The 20,828-nt window shown below is 38.4% G+C and overlaps 1 protein-coding gene across 1 annotated transcript in view; it reads right to left on the minus strand.

Moving 5' to 3' along the window:
* Window positions 1-20,315, minus strand: part of LOC306771118 (cadherin-20-like) — a gene marked incomplete at both ends in the record, with an annotated part of 31,980 nt that extends 11,665 nt beyond the window's left edge. Inside the window, 7 exons of the mRNA XM_079260187.1 lie at window positions 738-874; window positions 5,738-5,991; window positions 7,330-7,517; window positions 10,201-10,368; window positions 14,514-14,633; window positions 14,870-15,164; window positions 20,097-20,315. Of these exons, the coding sequence (XP_079116313.1) occupies window positions 738-874; window positions 5,738-5,991; window positions 7,330-7,517; window positions 10,201-10,368; window positions 14,514-14,633; window positions 14,870-15,164; window positions 20,097-20,315 (1,381 nt within the window). The remainder of the gene's footprint in view (window positions 1-737; window positions 875-5,737; window positions 5,992-7,329; window positions 7,518-10,200; window positions 10,369-14,513; window positions 14,634-14,869; window positions 15,165-20,096) is intronic.
* Between the last annotated feature and the right edge of the window lie 513 nt (window positions 20,316-20,828).

The following is a 20,828-nucleotide window of genomic DNA, read 5'->3' on the forward strand; positions in this document are numbered from 1 at the left end:
AATTTGACTTTTTGTGCTTTTTTTCCCCTTTTTCTTGTTTTCTTTCCAAATTCAATTATTTGTCAGAATTGTGTGACTCGGACTGAGCATATTTGAAGATGCTGAGGAAAGAAAAACACTAAACAGATGCTGGCAGATGACTCCATCTTTAAGTCACTGGCTGGGAAAACACAATCAGACCAAATACTGATGCCTAAAAAGCTTCTAGCCAAAAGTTAGCAACAACAGCTCAAGAAAAAAAAAAAACATGCGGCTCTCCAAAGTAAACTGGTCGAAAATAAGAGTCCTGCTTGCTTTGTCAGATGTTTCCTCAATAAACTTGTCACAACTTTTAATGGTATACATATTTCGACAGCATCTCCTCAGCAAAAAAAACAGGAAAGCGCTGTGCATTTTCTTGGAAAACGTAACTCGTATTGATTCTTGGACAATATCAACACATTTTCAGAGCTCCTATAAGTGGGGTAACATTGGGGAGTAGGTTAAGAGGAAACGTTGTTGGTTAGTTGCCCCAACTCTGATTTTTTTTGGTTTATCTCTTTAATGTCATTGGTAATGATTTACCTGAATGTGTTCAAAGTACTGTAAAATGGTTAGGATTAATGAAATTATGGGCAGCTTAATAAACTGTTCATTAGCGGGATTTATATTTAGTTTCAACCAAAGTGATCAACAGAAAAAACGTCTGAATATTGTCAAGTCTTTTACAGACATGACCTGATCTATGTGAAACTTACTCATCTCCATGGCGAGGACAGTGATGTTGTGCCAGCCAATCTCTTCTCGGTCCAGTGAACGCACCGTCATCAGCGACCCGGTAGTGAGCTCGATGTAGAAGAATTTGTCAGGGTCACTGCTCCTCTCGATGGAGTACCTGGCAACACAAAACAACACATCATGTTGAAGTAACATGAATAAAGTCCACCTTGTGAGTGTTTGGTTGCTTGTAATCCGTTCTGAGATCCACGCATGCACATGTGTAGCCTAGTATGTGTGTGCATGAGTGTGTTTGTGTGATAAGATGTCAGACTGGCAGCTTCTGAAGGTGCTGTGAGAAAAAGCTTCTGATATGAGGCTTAATCAGAGTATCTGCTGCTTCTGCCAAACAGATGCTGGGGACACACCAACTTGCAACGCGTTGCCTTGGCTTGCCTCCCTCTGCTTTCAGGCTGCTTTCCAAAATGCTCATCTGAGAGACAACGAGCTACACTCACAAAGGGAGAATCAGGAGGAGGAGAAGATGTTCAACACATTCTTTTCCAGGATATGGAGCACAACCTGGTTTGTATAACCATGAAGAGTCCTGCTTTCACACTTATAGCTAGCTCACTTTTTTCTCACAAGAGGTGCTTATTGGCCAAAACCTTTTCTGAAAAGAGTTAGCAATCAAGAGTATTAAATACAAAAGAAAATCCGCTTCAAATATGAGTAATAAATATAAAGTATACCTTAGGGCTTTGGGAGAAAGCATTATTAAAAATAAAGAAAAATCGGTAGGTGTAGTGCTGAAGCTGAGCACAGCCACAGCTCCATGCCTGTTTCTGTTTTGCATTTAGAAGATGAGACTATAAAGATCAAATGTAAATGGTAAAAAAAAAAAAAAAGTGGTTCTCTATGTTTTGATGCAGATTTATTGCAGTTTAGATATTACAGGCATGTGACAGCAATAAATATTAAAATGACTTCAATCACAAGGTATTTCTGGTCCGATCAAACAAATGATGAATTCACATGACTGAGATGCATTTTACCAGATATAATCAATAACCCCAGATGTTCCTGAAATAAAAGAAATTACTGAAATAAAATGTACTTTATTTCTTCTTGTGGTGGATGTCCACCACAGTTATTTGTTTCAGTTTGGATGGATGCATGTTTTTTTTTTTTTTTTAATAACCTAAAGCATCTCCCTCTGGTGACATGATGATTGTTAATGGATACATATCTAAAAAAATATTTATTTTCTTCTTTGAAAAATAGAAAAAAACTTCAGCTCTGCTTTGGTAGCAAATAAAACCTGCAAATAAGGAAGTGCAGTACATCTTATGGCCACTTGATGCCTGTTTCAAACCTCTGTAGCTTCAATAGTACATACTGTACATGAAGGCTGGCCAGATATACATTATTATTTTAATATGAATGACAGAATTAATCAGTTTGCAACCTGTAACATTAAAGTTGTGAAACTTAAACTAGTAAACCCTGATCCACTAAATCAAAAGGTGAAAAAATGGATTTGGCAAACTAGCAATATTGTTATTAATGGGTTTTTAATGGCTCTACTGAATCTTACTGCAAGAAGTGATAGGGAAAGTTGGAAAATTGCAACTGATAAGAAGTGCAGAGAGTGAAGTAATTGGGTTTTGGCTACTGAATCATAAAAGATGTAAATTATCCTTGTTCAGATGAACCCCCTTTAAGATACTCATTGAAATCATGGTGGGTGGTAGAACAGGACAATGATTATGCCAGAAGAGATAACAAATGTTGTAATTTCCAACAGCAAAAAGCATAAACTGTAAAATAACATTCTGAACTACTGGGATACGTAAACATATACAGAAGATTGAAGCATGTCTCCAAATCAACAACAATTTGAATTTCTGTGATAAGCTCTGTTTTATGGCAGAGTTATGCACAGTTACATGCATGTTACCCCATGAGAGCTCTAATGAGAAACAAATAAGCCTTTTAAAAAGTTTTGTCTGAAATGCTTTTGGCTCAGATTTGAAAGTGAACCTGTGGTGATTCAGAGCTCAGTTCCAATAACAACATCTAATTTGTCTTGATACATCTAGAACACCACTAATCCCATCATAAGATGCTTGGAGGCAGTTTCAATAGATTCTCTATTTACTGTTCTCTAAAAGAAAATAAAAATTAGCATTTCATCCCCCCTACATGTATCACACATATCCAGTGTTTTAGACAGACTAAATAAACTACTACAACATTGAAATTCCCCTCTGAGATTTCTTCATTTATTTCAGGTTGGACAAACTGGCTCATTTGAGTCATTTCAGCAGCAGAGCATCTGAAATTGTGTGTTTTCCGGCTTGTTAACTGTGTGTGCTCAGGACAGTCGTGACTGGCACATCCGCTGCTGGTGAGGGCCTCCCTGAAGGATCTCTATTAATATCACTCGTCCACAGTCGTGAGGATGGGGGAGCTGCAGAGTGTGTGCGCAGAAGCAGGTGAAAAACAGCATGTGTGTGTGTGGGGGGGGGGGTTTAGATATATCTGCCAGTCATGCTGCAGGCGGTAAAGGACAGAAAGACGGGAAATGGAAACGGGTCTGACAGAGGAACTGAAGGTCACCTGCTGCTTGTTGTTATCTGTCATCTGTTGTCGTTGCCACAGCGACTGATTCTTCAGCCATCTCCTGCTCACATCACAGCATCCTCACGCTCCAAATTTTAAAAAATTCTTCATTATTGCACCAAAAGCTCTTCGAATGTCAGATATTTTTAAACAGGAGATTATTTCTTTTAGCATTATTTCCTCCTCTGAGAAAGTTGAATTAAAGGTTGTCTTATGTGCATGATGTTTTGTGTGTGTTACAGAGTGTGTTACAAAATGTACTCATCAATTTTATGTATTTTATGAAGTGCAGAAATCCTCATGGAAAGGGTTTTCCACCAATATTTTATTTTACAAAACATGGAGGTGTATCTGATCTTACACTTTGTACAAAAAAAAGAAGCCACTGTTGTTGTAATTAAATTACTTGGCATATATATCCTCCAACAACTTAGCATCCATAGATGTAGATATCGCGTTTCAGGCTGTCTGCACCCGACTCTGTCTTTATACACCCTTAGGGCAGAATCTTTTCATTAAGACACTGTATATATAATTGGCAAAAGCAACTATTTAAAAAACAAAACACAACAGCTTGGCAGAGGTCTGTGCGCTCTGGGTGCTTCTAGTTATTCTATTTTTGGTTTAACCTCAAATAGTTAGAAGGAATCTAAAATGCAAGCTAAACAAAGACTGAAGTCTTAGAATTGTAGAGATGAAGAACAAAAGCTCTTCCTTTATTTGGGTTTTAATGCACATTTTGGAACCTAATGCACATTCCTATAATGTCTTTTTCTGTCGGTGACTTTATTCCTCAACAGAGATAATAACAAAGTGACAATATGCAGCTGCTGTGTTAGAGTCACACTTTTAGGATGATGGATATATTAGAATTATTTGACACAATGTGATGACTGAATAAAGAAGAAACCTCTGACACAGCACTCGAGATAGCCGGGTGATATTATCTGTAAACACCAACATGAGTCATCTTCATCCCCTCCCCCTGTGCTGCTTTCAGTCTTAATCGAGGTTGTAAAAGTGGACAGCTGGGACGTTGTGCTGCTGATCCTTCAGATGATTAATAGTCTAATTAAAGGATATTATTTCAAATTAAAGGTGCTGCCTTGTTTGTAAATCCAGCAGAACATGTGTCCTGTTAAAGTTCAACGCAAGATCAGACCTATGTGTTTAATTTCTGTGTGATTCTTAGCTGTTACACAGGTTATGATGTTTGTCCTCATCTGTCTGCGTCTGCTGCTGTCCTCACAGCTAACTGTGGGGTTCAGAGTTGTGTTGTCACTGTGCTGAACAAGCTCTGGCTGTAAACAGCTGTGAAAAGGTGCACTGTGATGCTGCCCTCTGCTGGTGGATAGGTAACACTACATGCTGTCTCAGTAAAACTGAGCAAGGTCTTATAACTTATTTCATAAAACCTCTAAATCTTAACTTTACTACTATGGATAATTTCATCACATGCCATGTGTTTACATTTGCAATGAATTATTTATAATAAGAATTAAAATTAATGTCTTATTTATTTGTCCACATTTCCTCCCTCCAGAAAGTTGTCTAAAATAACAAACACTGTGTCTTTCCTCCCGTTTTAACAGTGAGAAATAACACATTGTGACGGCCTGGCTTAACTATGTTTATCTTTTATTCGTAGGTAGGTGAGCTATGGGCAGTTCCAGTCATCAGAGCATCTGGCTGTAGCGCACCTGCCTATATAAGGCTGTGAGCTGTTTTGCTCTCCCTCTCTCAGCCCACAGCTTGGTTTGTTCAGACACTGACTTGCAACCACTTTACACCCCTGATTTCCACGTTTACATGCTGCATTCATATACTTTGAATTATTTCTTTGAATAAATACATCTGTGTGTATTTACAGCGTGGTCTTCCCTCATTGTTGTCACGGCCTTCCGCCCCGGTCGTGACACACATGCATCACAACTGTTTACAGAAATTAAGTCAAATTTGTTTACCTGTCATGATGTGAAGGTTGTGTTGTCTCTTTAGTTCCGGTTTTATTTTGTAGTTTAGTTACCCAGTGTGTTGTAACCCAATTTTACTTCCTGTTCATTTGCTCACCTGGTTTGATTTACTGATCAATTTAATCTGTTCTGATTTGTTTTCCTTGCATTTATACCTCTTGGTTTCTGTTCTCACCTGCTGGTTCATTGTGCTAGCTTGCCTGGAGTCACCTGTAAGTTCCCTGTCCTGTCTTCTGTTCCTACACATTGTCTGCCTGCTGCCTCTGTGTCCTGCAATTGGGTCCCCACACCTCCATGAAGCCCTGACATCATCCGTCAGTATCTTACTGAAGGAACTAGCATTTGAACAAGAGCAGCCAAATAAATGTATGCGTCAGAAAATCAGCTGTAATGATGGCCAGAAACAAACAGAAAACATAAATCTGGCTGTGTTTTCCCCTCACCTTACAGTGTTGTTGGCAGCATCCGGATCTCGCGCTGACACCATCTTCACCACGGTCCCAATTTCTGCATCTTCTGGCACCTCAATGTAATATGACGGTGAATCAAACAGAGGGGGCTCATCCACATCCTCCACACTCACATGCACGATGGTGACATCCTTAAATGGCGCACGGTGGCGAAAGGCCGGGTCTAGGTAGGTGTTGGCTCCCTCCACCTTTAGAGTGTAGCTGGGCTTGTTTTCATAGTCCAGCGGCTGAAGGGAAAAATGCAGAAATGTTGCTGGATTATGTGCCACAGCACAATAAGTGAAGAATCTAAGCAGATTGCATTGATTTTTAAAAGGGAAATAAATATTCTTTCAGTGACAAATGCTATATGTGGATAAAATCGCAGACAATGTGAATTAAGGATATTTCATGTATTGCTTTCATGCCACATTTAGACTATGTTCTGGTATTGAGGACACCAAGTGATGGAGAGTTTCAGGTGCCATTTTTCCTTCCCCATTCTTCCCGCAATCTAATCTTAAGATATGGAATTCATGTTGTCATCCTCAGTTGTCATTTATATCTTCAAATTTGTTCATGTTTGTTATCGGAGACAAGTCAGGTGTATGGGCCGGCCAGCTCAGTACCTGTACCGTCTTCTTTTTCAGCCATACTTTTGTAACATGCACAGAAAATAGTTGTGCAATGTCTTGTTTAAAAATTGCATGGATGTCCTTGGAAAAGATGTTTTTTAATTATCATATAATGCTGTAAAATCTCAGAGCTTTCCTTCATTTATGTTGCCATGACAGAAGTGAAAAAGATCTTTCCAAAAGCTCTAAAACAACACCACAGTCTGGCTTTGCTGGTAACACTCCAGATGCTCATTTTGGTTTTTGTTCTGGAACAAATAGCTTCTAATCCTGACTGGTCTGACTATTTTCCATTGTTTCATGTGGGAGGGTCCATCCCAGACGTCTTTCAGCTCAGAAAAGTGGATTCCACTTTTTGACCAGATCAACACAAAACATAATTTTTAGCACAGGTCATTTTAAAATGCTTTTGTGAATGTAACTCTGTATTGTAGCATTTGACACAGCGACATGTTGTCCATGTGGTTAATAAGTGATTCAGGATCATCTGAGGGATAATAGACCATTATCCTGCTTAGAAGACACTAAAATTTCTAAGGATCAATTGAACGATTTAATATTTTTCAGTGTAGAGGGAGAAATATGCAAATCTCTTCCATTATCTCTTTAAAGAACATTACTTGTAAACGGTTGAATGATTTTTTTTCACACATTTTTTGAGAATCAGTGCTTCTCTAGCTTCTGCTGCACCTTTCTGAACCAACTAATGACTGCTATCATCATTCATCTGAACCTGTTTGCAACAACATCATCATAAATCTCTTTTGCCATCATCTTAACCCCTAATGAAATTTGTTACTGATCAGAAATTCAGACATGAATTGAAGGATTTGGAAAAAAGAAAAAAAAAAAGGAAAATCTAAGCTTTTTCCGAATTTAGATTTTACAAGCAAATAATAAAATGTTCTTTTTGGAATAATTTATATCCGAGTATTCAGCGTGCACATCTACCTTTTTCACTGTAATGATGCCGAAGAGGTTTGTGGGATCTGTGATGATGTCAAAGGTGTCCCTCCCATCTCCATCTATGATGCTGTACTTCATCTCGGCGTTGACTCCAACGTCCCTGTCTTTTGCCCAGATCCGTCCCACCACTGAACCCACAGGAGCAGACTCGGGCATGCTCATCTGATAGAGCCCTGAGGACATAAATCAACGGTGATCATTGCAAACTGTTTCACTCATCAATCCTCTAGAGGGAGCCAAACCTCTTCCATCACCTGCACATCTGCTCCTTGGCTCTCCAAATCACATCTGCCGCTGGATGAAATAAATGGATCCATAAACGCCTCACAATTGGGTTTTATACTGTCTCGTGGGCTGGCTTGAATTTCATCTACTGTTTAACCTCAAAGAAGAGGTGACATCTGCCCAATTTGTGGCGTTCCCTGCAGTCTGACGCAAAATGCCTGTGCATTGTGCTCCACACTGGGGATTCCCTGAAGCTCTTCACAACCGATCAAAGTTTCCTAGAAGTGATGGCGCTAATTGGTGAGGGAATAGTAAGAGATGTGGAAGTGGGCGGCGGGTGTTTTCTTTGTCTTGGACTGAAGCCACCAGTCGGCCAAGCGGAGATGACCACAGACAACGAGACAACCCCTGACCTCAGAAAAGACGGTAATGAGAGAGGCAGAAATGGGGATAATCAAAGAGACAGCATGGGGTGTCTGGTGGCTAAGAGGAGGAGGAGGAGGAGGAGGAGGAGGAGAAGGAGGGATGAGGCCAGGGGGTAAATCACTGGTGGCCAGAAGCGGACAGTGGTGCTAATGGCCTGGATTGTCAAGTGAATGAAGTAGACAATGGAGTATTTTGTTGGATATTAACTGGGGCAACAGTGAAAAAACAAACAAAAAACAAACAAATAAAAACCCCCAAAAAACCACATCTGAGCTCAGGAAACAAACAGATGCAAGAAGATTGATCAACTCTGAATTAGTAGAATGTTTTAATTAATTTAATTGAGGCACCAGCTCACTTTAGAGCCCTGAGATGGGAGTGTGTGATGAATTTAGGCCAAACAATACATTTACAGTCAGATATTTAATCATGTGGTTAAGCTTTGCAATGCTACACTTAATATGAATTTTTCGTCATGTTACAGGTATTTGGCAGTCATTGCTTTTTTTTTTTTTTTTTTTTTTCACATTGAATGAAAACGAGCAGGGATTGCTGTAAAACTTTGTGAGCTATTTGTGCACAACACTGAAATTAATGACATCAAAGAACAGACTGTTGTGCAGAAGACTTGAGCCATTCCCCGGTTTTAGCTTCACAAGTTCTTAGGAATAAAGTACATGAGGACATCAATTTATTAAAACATTAAGTGAAGTAAAAGTACAGTTCTGTAGGGAAAGTACTGTTTTAAGAAGCTAGAAAGTCAATATTTGGGATGACCATCTTTATTCTTCAACACAGCCCAATTCTTTTTAAACAAGCTTTCTTGTAATTTCTATAAGAAGTCTCCAGGAAAAGTTCTCCAGGCTTTTGGAAGGACTTTTCAAAGCTCTTTGGATGTCAGCTGCCTTTTTGTTCTGTTCTCTGTCAAGATGATCCCACACTGCTTCGTTGCTTCGACTCTGGAGAGGGCTCATCAGTTCACAGGTCTGCACATATCTGCAGTAAAATATAACTACAGATATGCAAATTTTAAGCTAATATCTCTTTTTTTGTCTATGATCTTTATGTCTGTGTCTATATTTTGTTATCTCTGTCATGTTTCATGCAATTGTTAAAAGGGAACAAAGGAAGTTTTTTGGGGAACAGTGTGCTAGTAAAAAAAACAAAAAAAAAAAAACAAGTGAAAATCCAATTTAAAATAGGTTATTTTTTAAGTTGTACATGTGTGGACAGAAACACTGGTCCAGCCTGTTCATGGCTGTTCATCAGTTGGCTTAGCAAACAGAAAACATGTTCATATAAAAATGCTACCTGGACTGCGATGAACATGTGTTAAAAAATAAACAGCCAGTACCCCCACCTCCAAAAAAAAAAAAGAAAAAAAGAAAGAAACTTCAGAAATCTTGTTCACCTATGCTCAAGAAAATCTAGCTGCTGAAAGTGAAATATAAAGAAATCAATGGAGTTTCGAGATGTTTACACAGTGCTATAGTTGTATGTATCGACAGGATTGCTTCAGAAACTTGTATTGTGGCTCTACTCCAAAAATGTCCTTAGTTGCAAAAGAAAAAAAAAATTCTAAAGGCCCTCCTGATCCCCTCTTTGTACAATGGTCCAGGTTTCTTTAAGGCTCCTCGTGCAGAAGGTCCAATTTACTTTGAGGTCAGCTGACAAATCAAAACTGGCTGAAAGGCAACTGCTTATTTTTAAAGTCACAAATTAGCCTTTTGGCTGATTTATGCAAATGCTTTTGTTGTTAGTAAGTTAATTAGGAAAACCAGTTTTAGGCAATATAGGTATGTTGCAGACGGTGCCCTTTATAACTGAAAGCGTACAGTGTAACACTCACGAAAAGTTATTCAGCTGTCTGAAATGAAACAAGTTGCTTGAAAAGCTGCAAACTTGACAACACCAGCTTCTGTAATGTGAGTATTTGCTTTTTTTCCTTTTATATTTACTGTAAACTGGATGTTTTGGAACAGGGATTGGACGAATCAAGTCAGCGGAAGAATAATTTATCACAGTTTATGGAAGTAGAGATTTACTGCAGTTCGTAAAACCTTGGAGAGATGAAGCTGGAGTTTGTATAAAGCTTTCTTCTGCTGCTGCTTGTACATCAACTCCACATGCACATTATTGCTTCTTTTTCAGCTACAGGAGGGTTCAGGAGAGAGAAGACAAACAGAAGTGTAACATCCTGCTTACTTTGGTCAAACATGGGCGGGTTGTCATTGACGTCACTGAGCGTGATGTTGACAGTGGTGGTGCCAGCGAGCCCCCCCAGCTGTCCGCCCATGTCTTTAGCCTGGATGACGACTGTATAGTTTTCCCTGGTCTCACGGTCCATGTCTGCCAAGGAGACACGCAACACACCTAAGGAGAAAAAGCAGTGGAAAGAGGGAGATCACATGGTGAACTAAAGGTCAATGCCAGAAGACTGCTGACACGGATTAGGGTCATGTGTCCGAGTGATAGCATCCAGGAACGCCAAAGCTCTAAACGGCTGAAAACATCTTTGCGGGTACCCTCCTCTGTGGGAAGTTTCTCTTAGGCCTTATAAAACTTCCCTCAAACATTTTGTTAGGAACAGCTGTTTTACGTCAGACCGTTCGTCACTCTTAAACACACTCAGCTGGACTTGTTTGAGAGTCTTCATGTTGATCTGTTAGCTCCGTATTTACACTGAAAATCTTCCCTTCTACCACAATCCAGTGGTGTAGTTTTTGATTCAGGTCACTCAACTCTGTTTTCATAGCTAATTCACTTAATAACAGCTCAAGAAGAGGTGCTCTTCGGCTCATCTGGTTACCTAAGTGCATCTTTTAAGTACATCATAGAAACATCTTTTCTCCTACTAGCGTGACCTCTGACCCTCAACTCTATAGACTCTTGTGGCAAAACAACAAAGATCCTGAAATTTTTCTTTAAATTACAATATTATCTTGGTAGTAATATTGTATATATTTGCACTGCAAAAAAAGTACACTCTCAAAAATAACCTAGATATTTTGATAAAACGTTGAAAGGAAATAATTTGGCCTCGGTAGAAAAATGTTTGTGAATGAGGCAAATTTTACAGCAACTTTGAAGAAATTGTGCATGAAGCTGGCCTTCACCCTGAAACTCAACAGAATTTTAGTTTGTGCTCTCTTTTGCCTGGGTCCAATCTGTACTCTTTTATCAACACCCAATTAAATCCGTACATAGCCAGAAAAATGTGCTGCAGAACTCAGTCAAGGTCAAGTGATATGCTTTGTGCTGCAGAGAAGAAAAAGTTGTGCGTATGGCAGCTTTGAAGCTCTCAGTACTGTGTTTAGAAGTTTTACATTGTGTCTGCATCGATAAAAGCCTCAGTGGTGCTCTTATAGTTGAGTCAGGGAGGCTGGCAGATAGCTGATACTATATTCAGTGTGGTAGTTGACTTATGAAAGCTACTCCAATATTGCAGTAAAAACACAAAAGTCGGAGAGTTGAAGTTAGTTAATCACAAATCTTGAGTGCTGCCATTTTTGAAGTATACGTAAAAGAACACTTTTTTGTTGCTTAATTGCACCATTTCACTCTTTTTTTTATTTATTCAGGCTTGCAGGAATCTCTCCTCCATTCAGAGAAACAGACTGAATGGAGGGTAATAACAAAGGTTTTGTTGAAAATGTTGGATGTGGTTGTTGCCAGATCTTGGTCGAGATATATTATCATGTTCAAAATGGAAATCGACAAACATACTGATGCCACACACACAGTTTTGAGTGTATATTTTTTCCCAAATACCAATTTGCTTTGTAGAGTTAGGTTTTTACGGTGACCTCAAAAGCTCAGAACAATGCATCTGCAGAAAAATGCATGCAAAAGGACCAAGCACAAGCTAATTGTAGACATACAAACAATGACAAAAAAACAAAACAAAAAAAAAAAAAACATCTCCACTCGTGTGATCACACAAGTTCAGGATTAGTAAAAATACTTGTTAAATCAGAAACATTTTCAGGAGGCTTGAAAAACATATTTTTCTCAATAAATTGAATTTTTTGAATAATGCATCTTGATATGTTCCGAAAATGTTGTTTTTTGTTGTTTTTTTTAACCAAGATTTTAAATATTTTACCTTTTCAGGGTCATGTATATTTTTCAAGAACTCATCATGATGTGGACTTAAATCCAAAACTAAATAAAACAAACAACTAATGAAAGATTCAGAGTAGATAAGAAATGAGGATGCAGGGTAGAAACCGTAGAAGAGAGCATGTTCATCAGAAGACAAGTGAATGGAAGGGTAAGCATGCAGAAAAGAGTCAAGTAAACAAAGTGTCACACGGAGACACAGAGGGCCTTAATAACAGTTAGGAAAGCTAGACAAAGGTCCTTATGATGGAGCAAGTCCAAGTTTAAAATGCACAAAAGAAAGAAGGAAAACATAGACCGCAATAGAAAAATAACATTTGAAATTAAACTGATAATGATTCCAGCTAAAACCAAATGTCATCTCAAAGTGTAAATGAATACTCACTTTCTTACACAGATTTAGAAACCAACTGGGCATTTCTTTTTAAACTCTTGTTTTTACATAAATTGTTAAAAAAAAAAAGTAAAGAAAGCAAAATTCATACTATACTGAGTTTACCCCATCCAAGTGGTGATATTAGTCAATAAATGATCACTAAGCTGTGGTTTGGTTTACTTTTTCTGGTTTTTCTAGCATAAAGACTGGGATAAAACGAAAACAGTTTGGGTTTTGAGCTACATGTTGGACTTCCAATAACAGCAACAACGACAGAAAAAAGATGTTCTTTTGAAAAATATGTACATTCATATTGGTTTGAAGTGAACAAGGAAGAATACAATAACTGTGGTGGACATCCACAAGAAGAAAATAGAGATCACTCCATAATCTCTGACAATATCTGGGATACCATATTGGGGCAAACATTGGTCATTTACATAAATATGTATTGTTTATCACTTCAAGTGGACTTTTTGGAATTAAGTTATGACATTTTAACAATTTCTTTAAACTTGTTCCTATTCTCCTCTTTGGTTCTTTACTGACACCAAACTGAACTAGTTTAATAATTTGAAGCCCTCTTGGTTCTGTGACAAGAGAAAGTAGTGTTAGAAGCTGTGGTAAGCAGTACTGCTTTCACATCACTAAGGTTCTGATTCTAAACCCAGTAAGTCTGATTCACATGCTGGCATTACCAGGCCAAGGAGGCTGTACATTTACAGAGGTGGCAGCAGCTCTAGTTCCTTCTTCAACAACCAATCAATCACTTATAACTTGAAGGCTGGATTATATGCATTCATTTGTGTGTTTTCCATGATGCAGGTGTGTGCATGAAGCACAAAATAACATTTGTTGTATCATTGTTTAGGCCGCAGGATTCAAATCATGTAAAAAAAAAAAAGAAAAAAAAAGAAAAAAAAAGCGACTTGTTGCCCGGTAGCTGTTTATAAACGATCAATTTTTTTTTACCAGTTTAGCCAGCACTTCTAGTAATATGTTATACGGATACATATGTTCGTCTTTTTACTAGCCAATCCAGTTATTATGTTTTGAAATAAAACCTCCATTCATTCTTTGGTTGAACCTGGGTGAGATAACCAGAGATAATATCTCCAGAAGAGAAGAGCAAACACCAGACACAGAGACACTTCTACATTTTATCTGGTCCATCTTTTCTCATGTTTGTTTTCTTTCTCCCTCAAACACAAAATAGAATAAATGCTGCTCTAATATTCATAAGCATCACAATGCTGGAATAGATTCCTATTTTATTAACACTTTATTACACTTCTTCGAAGTATTTAACATGTTTCCTCTCACTGATTCTTCCAAGCTCACTGCATGGTTTTACCAGTCATCACTGCGAGGGATTGCACATTTAACTGGCACATATAGGTGGGAACACAACTGCCTCTAGGCATGACAGAATAGTAAATATATAAATGAAAATCAACCAAGCATGGTTTGATCAAAGCTAATGCTAAGTAGTATATACTTCATTTACTAAAAACTTTCCTCCCACCAGTCACTCACCAGACTACAAGGCGCCGCCTGTCCTCATTATCTACAAGAAAAAGTCACACTTTCAGCTTAGCCCATCTTTTTTGTTGAGTGCCAGGAGTTTTAAATGCTGCAAGTTACAACAAAAGAGTGGCAAGTCTCAGACAAGTGCTCAGAAGTCTCATAGCAACAATGGGAGCCATACTGAGCCGCTCACACTCAGAGCTGGTTGGTTTACACATGGGCATAAAATGTGGGCTGCTAAAATCAGGCTACAGCACTTAAAGTGTGGAATAGTGTTATGTTTGGAAGTAACACTGCCTGTCAGCCAACTGTTTGTGAACTGACTATCAGGATACATTACATCATTATGTTTGTTAGAATTTCTTACTGAGCTAAAAAAAAAAAATGTAACAGTGGCTGTAGTTTTAGGTCTTCACTTTCCACATGTTATGGATAAAAACTGTGGTTGCTGTGGTTACAAAGAGGGAGGTTTGCAGCATGTGTTCAGCCATACCGGTCTTGGCATCCACCGAGAAGTAAGGCTGGCCCTCCAGGATGCTGTAGACCACACGAGCACTGTTGCCATAGGTGGGGTCATCGGCATCTGTCGCAGTCAGCTGGATCACAGATGTTCCTGGTTAAACACAGAGGCAAAACGTTAGGAGGAGAAGGTTCTAGTTGTCAGGAATAAGTATAAATTCTGGTGTAGTTTTTCCACGTGTGGCCAAGGATTATTAATAGACTTATTCAGGTCCAAAGTAGCTTTATGAATGGTAAATGGAGCAGGAATACACAGGACTGTGGTGGTACACCCTTTTAGCTTGTACACGACTTTACAGCGAATACTACTTGACTTATCCTTCTACTTACCTATTTTTGACATTTCTGGGACTGTTGCCTGGTAGGGACCATCTAGGAACTTTGGTTCATTGTCGTTGATGTCTTGGATCTTGACGATGAACTCAGATTCAGGCTCCAGAGGCCTGTCTGTCAGGCGGTTGCGGGCTTGAGCACGGAGGACATACTGCGCCTTCACCTCCCGGTCCAGCCGCTGGATGGCATGGATGTCCCCTGTGCTGTCATCTATGGTGAATGTCGTACCTGCACCCTCGCCTGTCAGGATGTACTTTATGGAGCCATCTCCTTTATCCATGTCTGAGTGAAGCTGGAACATTCATACAGGTGTTAAAATCCAGCTGATGAGCTCTGGAAATGGAGTGTTTTTGTTAACTTAAGTTCAGGAGCAGGGACGCACCTCAATCACTCCTCTAATCACCTTTTTATACTCAATTCACTTCCTCAACTTACTATTTGTCTCATTTCTCAACCCCACTCTTTCCTATCCCCCTTCTCAACATCTATTCTCTCTTCCCATCTTTCCCATTTGCTATTTTTTGTCCAGCCTTTCATTTTTCATCTAGCCTCTCTTCTTATCCCCCCTCCCCATCCCTCAACCCTTTTCTTCTTTTTTTTCTCTTCTTCCTTCTATCAACCCTTGCCCTCTTTTCTATTCTTCTCATCCTTGCTGCCTCTGTACCTCTCTGGTTCCTCACTCTTTTTTTCTCTCATTTTGTTTTTCCTTTCTACCCCTTCCCTCCTTTCTCTTTCAAGTACAGTTAGGCGGGGTCCCCATATGCTGGTCTCTTGAACATCAGAGTCCCTCTGACTGGCTCACTACTTTGCTGCCCCAGATGTCAACTCTACAACCTCCTTCCTTCAACCTCATTAAATCACTTTAAGCATACATAGTTGTGGCATGGTCATTGCTAGTGAAACAACAGTTAAGGGGCTTTGGAATGAATTTCCCTTTGCTCACATTCAGAAGCCGTATGAGAATGTCATAAAACCTGAAACTTTGACAGCAATCACAAGTAAAAAAGGTTGGGCAGTGACCCGTTTTTGAGGCAGTTTAATTAGGTCATATCTGCCCGTTCTAGAACAATGCAGCTGCACAGTTGTCCTAAACATCTAAACAAGACAACAAAATGAGTTTTCTGTCCCAAATCAGCCACATGATCTCTATCCAAGTGAGAGTGGGAGGATGGGGGTGGTGGGGGGTCCTCCAGAGATGAGCATGTGCTGATTTAAACAGGAAACAATCAGCAGTTATTTGTAAGTTTGGGTTGCACAATGATATAAACACATCACGTGTATCAGCTGAGAAAAGCATTTATATGAAAATCAGCACTGGGTTAAATTTACACTCATATACAGATAAGGTTAGATTTAAACTGCTTGTAGCTGGTGAGGTTTTAAGTGGAAGTACATCTTTATTTTAACAAGTTAATATGTAAATCGAGAAAACAGTATTTTAAGCCATCCATGACCTGCTGATGATCTCAGACATGAAGTTAAGAAAATGTGTATTCTGGGAGTCAAAATGAGTTGAAAACTACTGGCATATCAAACATCAGCGATAATCTAATATAGTGAATCCCAGCCTGAACTATTTTAGATTTTTTTCAGTCGATCTGCATCTTTCTGTATGGTCACTGAATGAGTGTTTGATTCAGTGCTCAGGGTGGTTACAGCTCAAGATTGAAACCTATTTTATAGGATAATAGCATGTTTGGGCTCTTTTGTTGCAAACAGCTTATCAACAATACATTTATTTCTACATCTGTTGTAGCATTTAGAAAAAAACAAAAAACAAAGATAATATGATTACTCAAAAATGAAACTAAAACAAAATGATTCCCAAAGATATGTTGGGTGGAAACTTTGTATTAAAAGCTGTAACTCTTTTCATACTTTTCAATGGGAATAATAACTATAACTATTCAGGTTGAATTGCACATACAGTATGTGGCAGGCAATTAGATGTAGAACTTGGGTGGTGTGTAGTTACATGTATAACTTAACACTGTATAGTATACCAAGTAGATATGTAATCACAGCTTTCAGCCTGTTTGTTGCTTTGGACCCAGTAGTGCAATTAGAAGTCTTTTGTGGCCTGTAAGAACAAACGCCAGCTTGTTGATGTGCAATCAGCCTTCACTTTTTACTAAGAGGTATGATGAGCACTTACTGCCATCACATTGGCAATATGAAATTAAATGCCCCCCACTGGTGTCTGTTTTGTATGTAAAAGCTCAGCACTGTATCTGGAAACACACATTTTCAAGATACTTGCTTTGGCCCTGCATCTTCTGTGAGCTCAGGGTGAAATGACCGAGGCAAAGCTGTTGAACTGCTTGAAGTCTGTAGCTATGCAGCTCATTGTTGTTATGTGGGTGACTTTTTTTTCCCCAGCTGGTTTCCTTACAATACCTATCATTCAAGCGCCCCTTTCTTTTGAGACAGCGTACCTACCTGCACCTTTTTACTGCAATACTCAGGTCTGCCTCAGATAGATTTTTTTTTCAATAAACATGTGGGCCATATGCTCATGTCTCATGGTGATATATCTCTGGCCGCAGATTTTACTCTGCCACATTCGCCTCCTCCTTTGCTAATCCCCTTCCTTTCCTCCGAGGCCTTTGAGAAAAGAGGAGTTGAACTCTCAGGCTATCAATTACTCGATCCATCTCCGGCTGAAAGCCCAAACGTCCAACATGCCAATGGCTCTGAATACCAAACCCATCAACAGGCTAGAGGTAACGTTGGTTGAGCCAAAGGAATAACACTAAAGAGAAGGGCTATAGCACATCTCTCTTCTGCTGTGTCATACCTATAGTGCCTTTCTTCCTAGAGACTCTCAGGATAGTAGCCTAGTCTATTAGAATCACTTATTCCATTCAGCTTGGAAAATTAGGTTGGGGAGAATCCATAAAGGGATGCTTAATTGGAATGAAAAGATAAGGTGGGAATGAATATTTTACAGCATCTATGAGGAATTTTCATAGAACATAAGCCCTCTCAGGACTTCTCTGTCAGATCAGAACACGGAATACTGCATTCATTTCACTATTCTCCAGTGGACATAGTTAAATTATTTTGGAAGTCTAATTAAGTTGGTTTACATCGTTCTCAAAAGGGAAATTTGAGAGGATAAGCTGTTAGAACAGCACTGTTTTAGAAACTAATGAGAAATACTGAGGCAGTGGTGCTTTAGAGGATGAATATTTATAGGAATTCTGTCAGAGGAAAATTTTAACTGTGAGGTTTTATATTAAAGCTGTGCCCATACGTTGTTTTCTTTATTTGATTACAAAATTACTAACCAAACTTTACATGAATGTTTGTTTAGATGGATGTTTAAAAGGCTACTTGTACTCTTTGATTTTGAGAATGGACGTTTGACATTTCAAATAGCTGTCAGTGTACATAGGTTTTATTATGTTCTGTGTTCCCATGTGCTTTAGATTTTAGATTGGCATCATGTACTTGTTTCCTATGTGGTTCAGATCACCACACACTTGTATCATGTTAGCTTCTTCTGCTTGGTGTGTGGATTGAATCCCAAGCCTTATTCCTTGTTCTAGTTGCATCAGCTCAAGAATAATTTATTTTAAAAATGATAAAACTTATATTTAAAGTGCAGCTGTGTCAAATGAATAAAGATTCCCAACAAGGTTAATTGTGCAGGGTTGTTTAAGATTAAATGGAATGTAATCCCACATTGTGATCCACTGATAGTTTTGAAACAAACTAGTCCACTTTAAAAACTTTTTTTAAGGACATACAAGTTTGTTTTTTTTTTTTTTAATAGTATTCACCATGACCAAGTATTTACCAAATATGCTGGAGGTTGAAACAGATGTCTTTTCCTGAGAACAGTAGCAGGGTTAAAACTACTAGAGTGCTAACTAAATTCACAAATTTTGGAAACAGAGCCATTTTTTTTTAGTTGAATTGTGTTTAGTAGACAACACTTTTGTAAAATACAATAATTATTTAAAATATAATGTAGACCAGGAATGTAACAACTTAAAATAGTTATAATTCAAATAAATAACCAAAATCAGGATTGCGTGTTAATATAAAAAAGATGCTGTCACCATGTTTTTGTTTTTGTTAACATTGATCAATTTCTGAGTTAGCATTTATGATATTAAATATTAACTTCCCTGAGCCTTTTGCACCAAAGCTAATATTATGCTACAGATGCTAAGCTAATGCTAGTTCACTCTAGCTGCTAAGCTAATTTTATGTTAGCTTGTATTGTGGTTTTTGCAAAGTGACAAGTTGTTTTTAAAGAAAAGGATTTGATGATCTTAAGATTAATATATGGTTGAAAGATAATTCCTAGGTAATTTTATTAGTTAGCATTAGCTTTGAGTGAGTTTCTATCAAATGTTAATATACAAGGCTTATTAGTACATTGTATCAAATCACAAGTTGCTATTTTGTTGGTCTTTGCACTGTTGAGCTATTGTTTAATTAGTTTTGATTATAAAAGACTGGCTGATGAGGTTTAAGAAGATTAAACTAGCATGAATGCTTTCATAACCATCATTTTTGTAACTCTGTCAGAGTCACTGTCTACATGGTAAAATAAAAACAAAGAAAAAAAACCCAACACATTTTCTTTTAACAAACATTAAATTTTGTTTTCGTTTTTAAGACTTATGTGTTTTTCTGATGATTATGAGTAGAAATACATTTATTGATTTTGTGTTTAGTTGACTATCACAGCAAAGTGATCAAAGCACTCCTTTGTCTACTCTTTTCATAACATGTCAGTAGTGTTGCAGATGTACAACACAACATCTGCAACAACACTGACATGTCATGAAGAAAGTCAATTAAATCAATTACTGCTGCCTTGCTTCGTTTCAAAGTCGCCATGAGACAGGCTGTCTTTGTATGAAATAAGTGCATCTAAGGATTAAATGGATTTTTTTTTTTTCTTTTTCATTTCTCTCAAGCTGGCCTTTGCCCATCCATGATCTTCTCTTTTGCATGGATACACTAAGCTCTAGCAAAGCCGCAGATGACCCTCTGGCTGCTGAGCTCCACTATACAAATTTTACTTTGCTGTGTTTGTAGTGTATTTAGGAGGGACACCATTTTGCAACACCCATACTAAGATTTTTGTCAAATCAGTACCATTGTATGGCGATAGAGAAAGTGTGAAGCATTGCATTTCCTTAAGCTGTAATTTAATGGTTTTTTTGTTCATATTTGTACAGTCTTTGTTGTAGTCAGCACCTACCTTTCCAATATAAAGAGGTTCCAGACCAGTGTACTCCTCCAGAACAAAGAACTGATTCCACACCCAGCCACGTTTCACCCTCTGCAGCAAAGCTGAGCTTTCAGTGTTTTCCTCTTCTGCTGATTTACCCACAAGGCTGTGAGGCAGAAGGGTCAAAATACCAAGGGTCAGAGGGACCAATGTGCATGCAACGGCTGGTAGATTCAGATGGACACCCATTGTGAAGAGCAGCAATGAGTAGTATCTGAAAAGACTTCCTCTGCCTTTAGAGATTCCTGCCCTTCGGAGTAGTGAAGAAGTCCTAGGAAGAGATAGACGGAGAAGACAGATGTTAACTGTTGGTCCTTTTGGACGCCATCATCTGCTGTTGTATAGCCTACTGTAGCTCTGCTGCAAATCTGTGGTTGACACATTCAATCTGTTTTCCTGCCTCCAGACTGCTTCCCTATGGAGCATTTGTTGAATTGTAATGAAATGTGTGACTGTATGTATCCTATCGTGGATGAATGAAAGGGTTTCCTTTGAGATGCCAATGGAATTGCATTAGAAAGGGGGATGCAAAAACTTGATTTAGGACTGTGGTTTTATTAACTATATTTCTTTTAGTTTTGAAGCCTGTGTAACTCTATCATCACATAAAAATTGTTTTAATTTTTTACATTAGCTTTACAAATAGAGTACCCCTAAATCATCACTTTGTGACACTTTGAGACTTTGTGATATATAGGGAAT

This window comes from Telmatherina bonti (genome assembly GCF_933228915.1).
Source record: "Telmatherina bonti genome assembly, chromosome: 20".
Classification (NCBI taxonomy): domain Eukaryota; kingdom Metazoa; phylum Chordata; class Actinopteri; order Atheriniformes; family Telmatherinidae; genus Telmatherina; species Telmatherina bonti.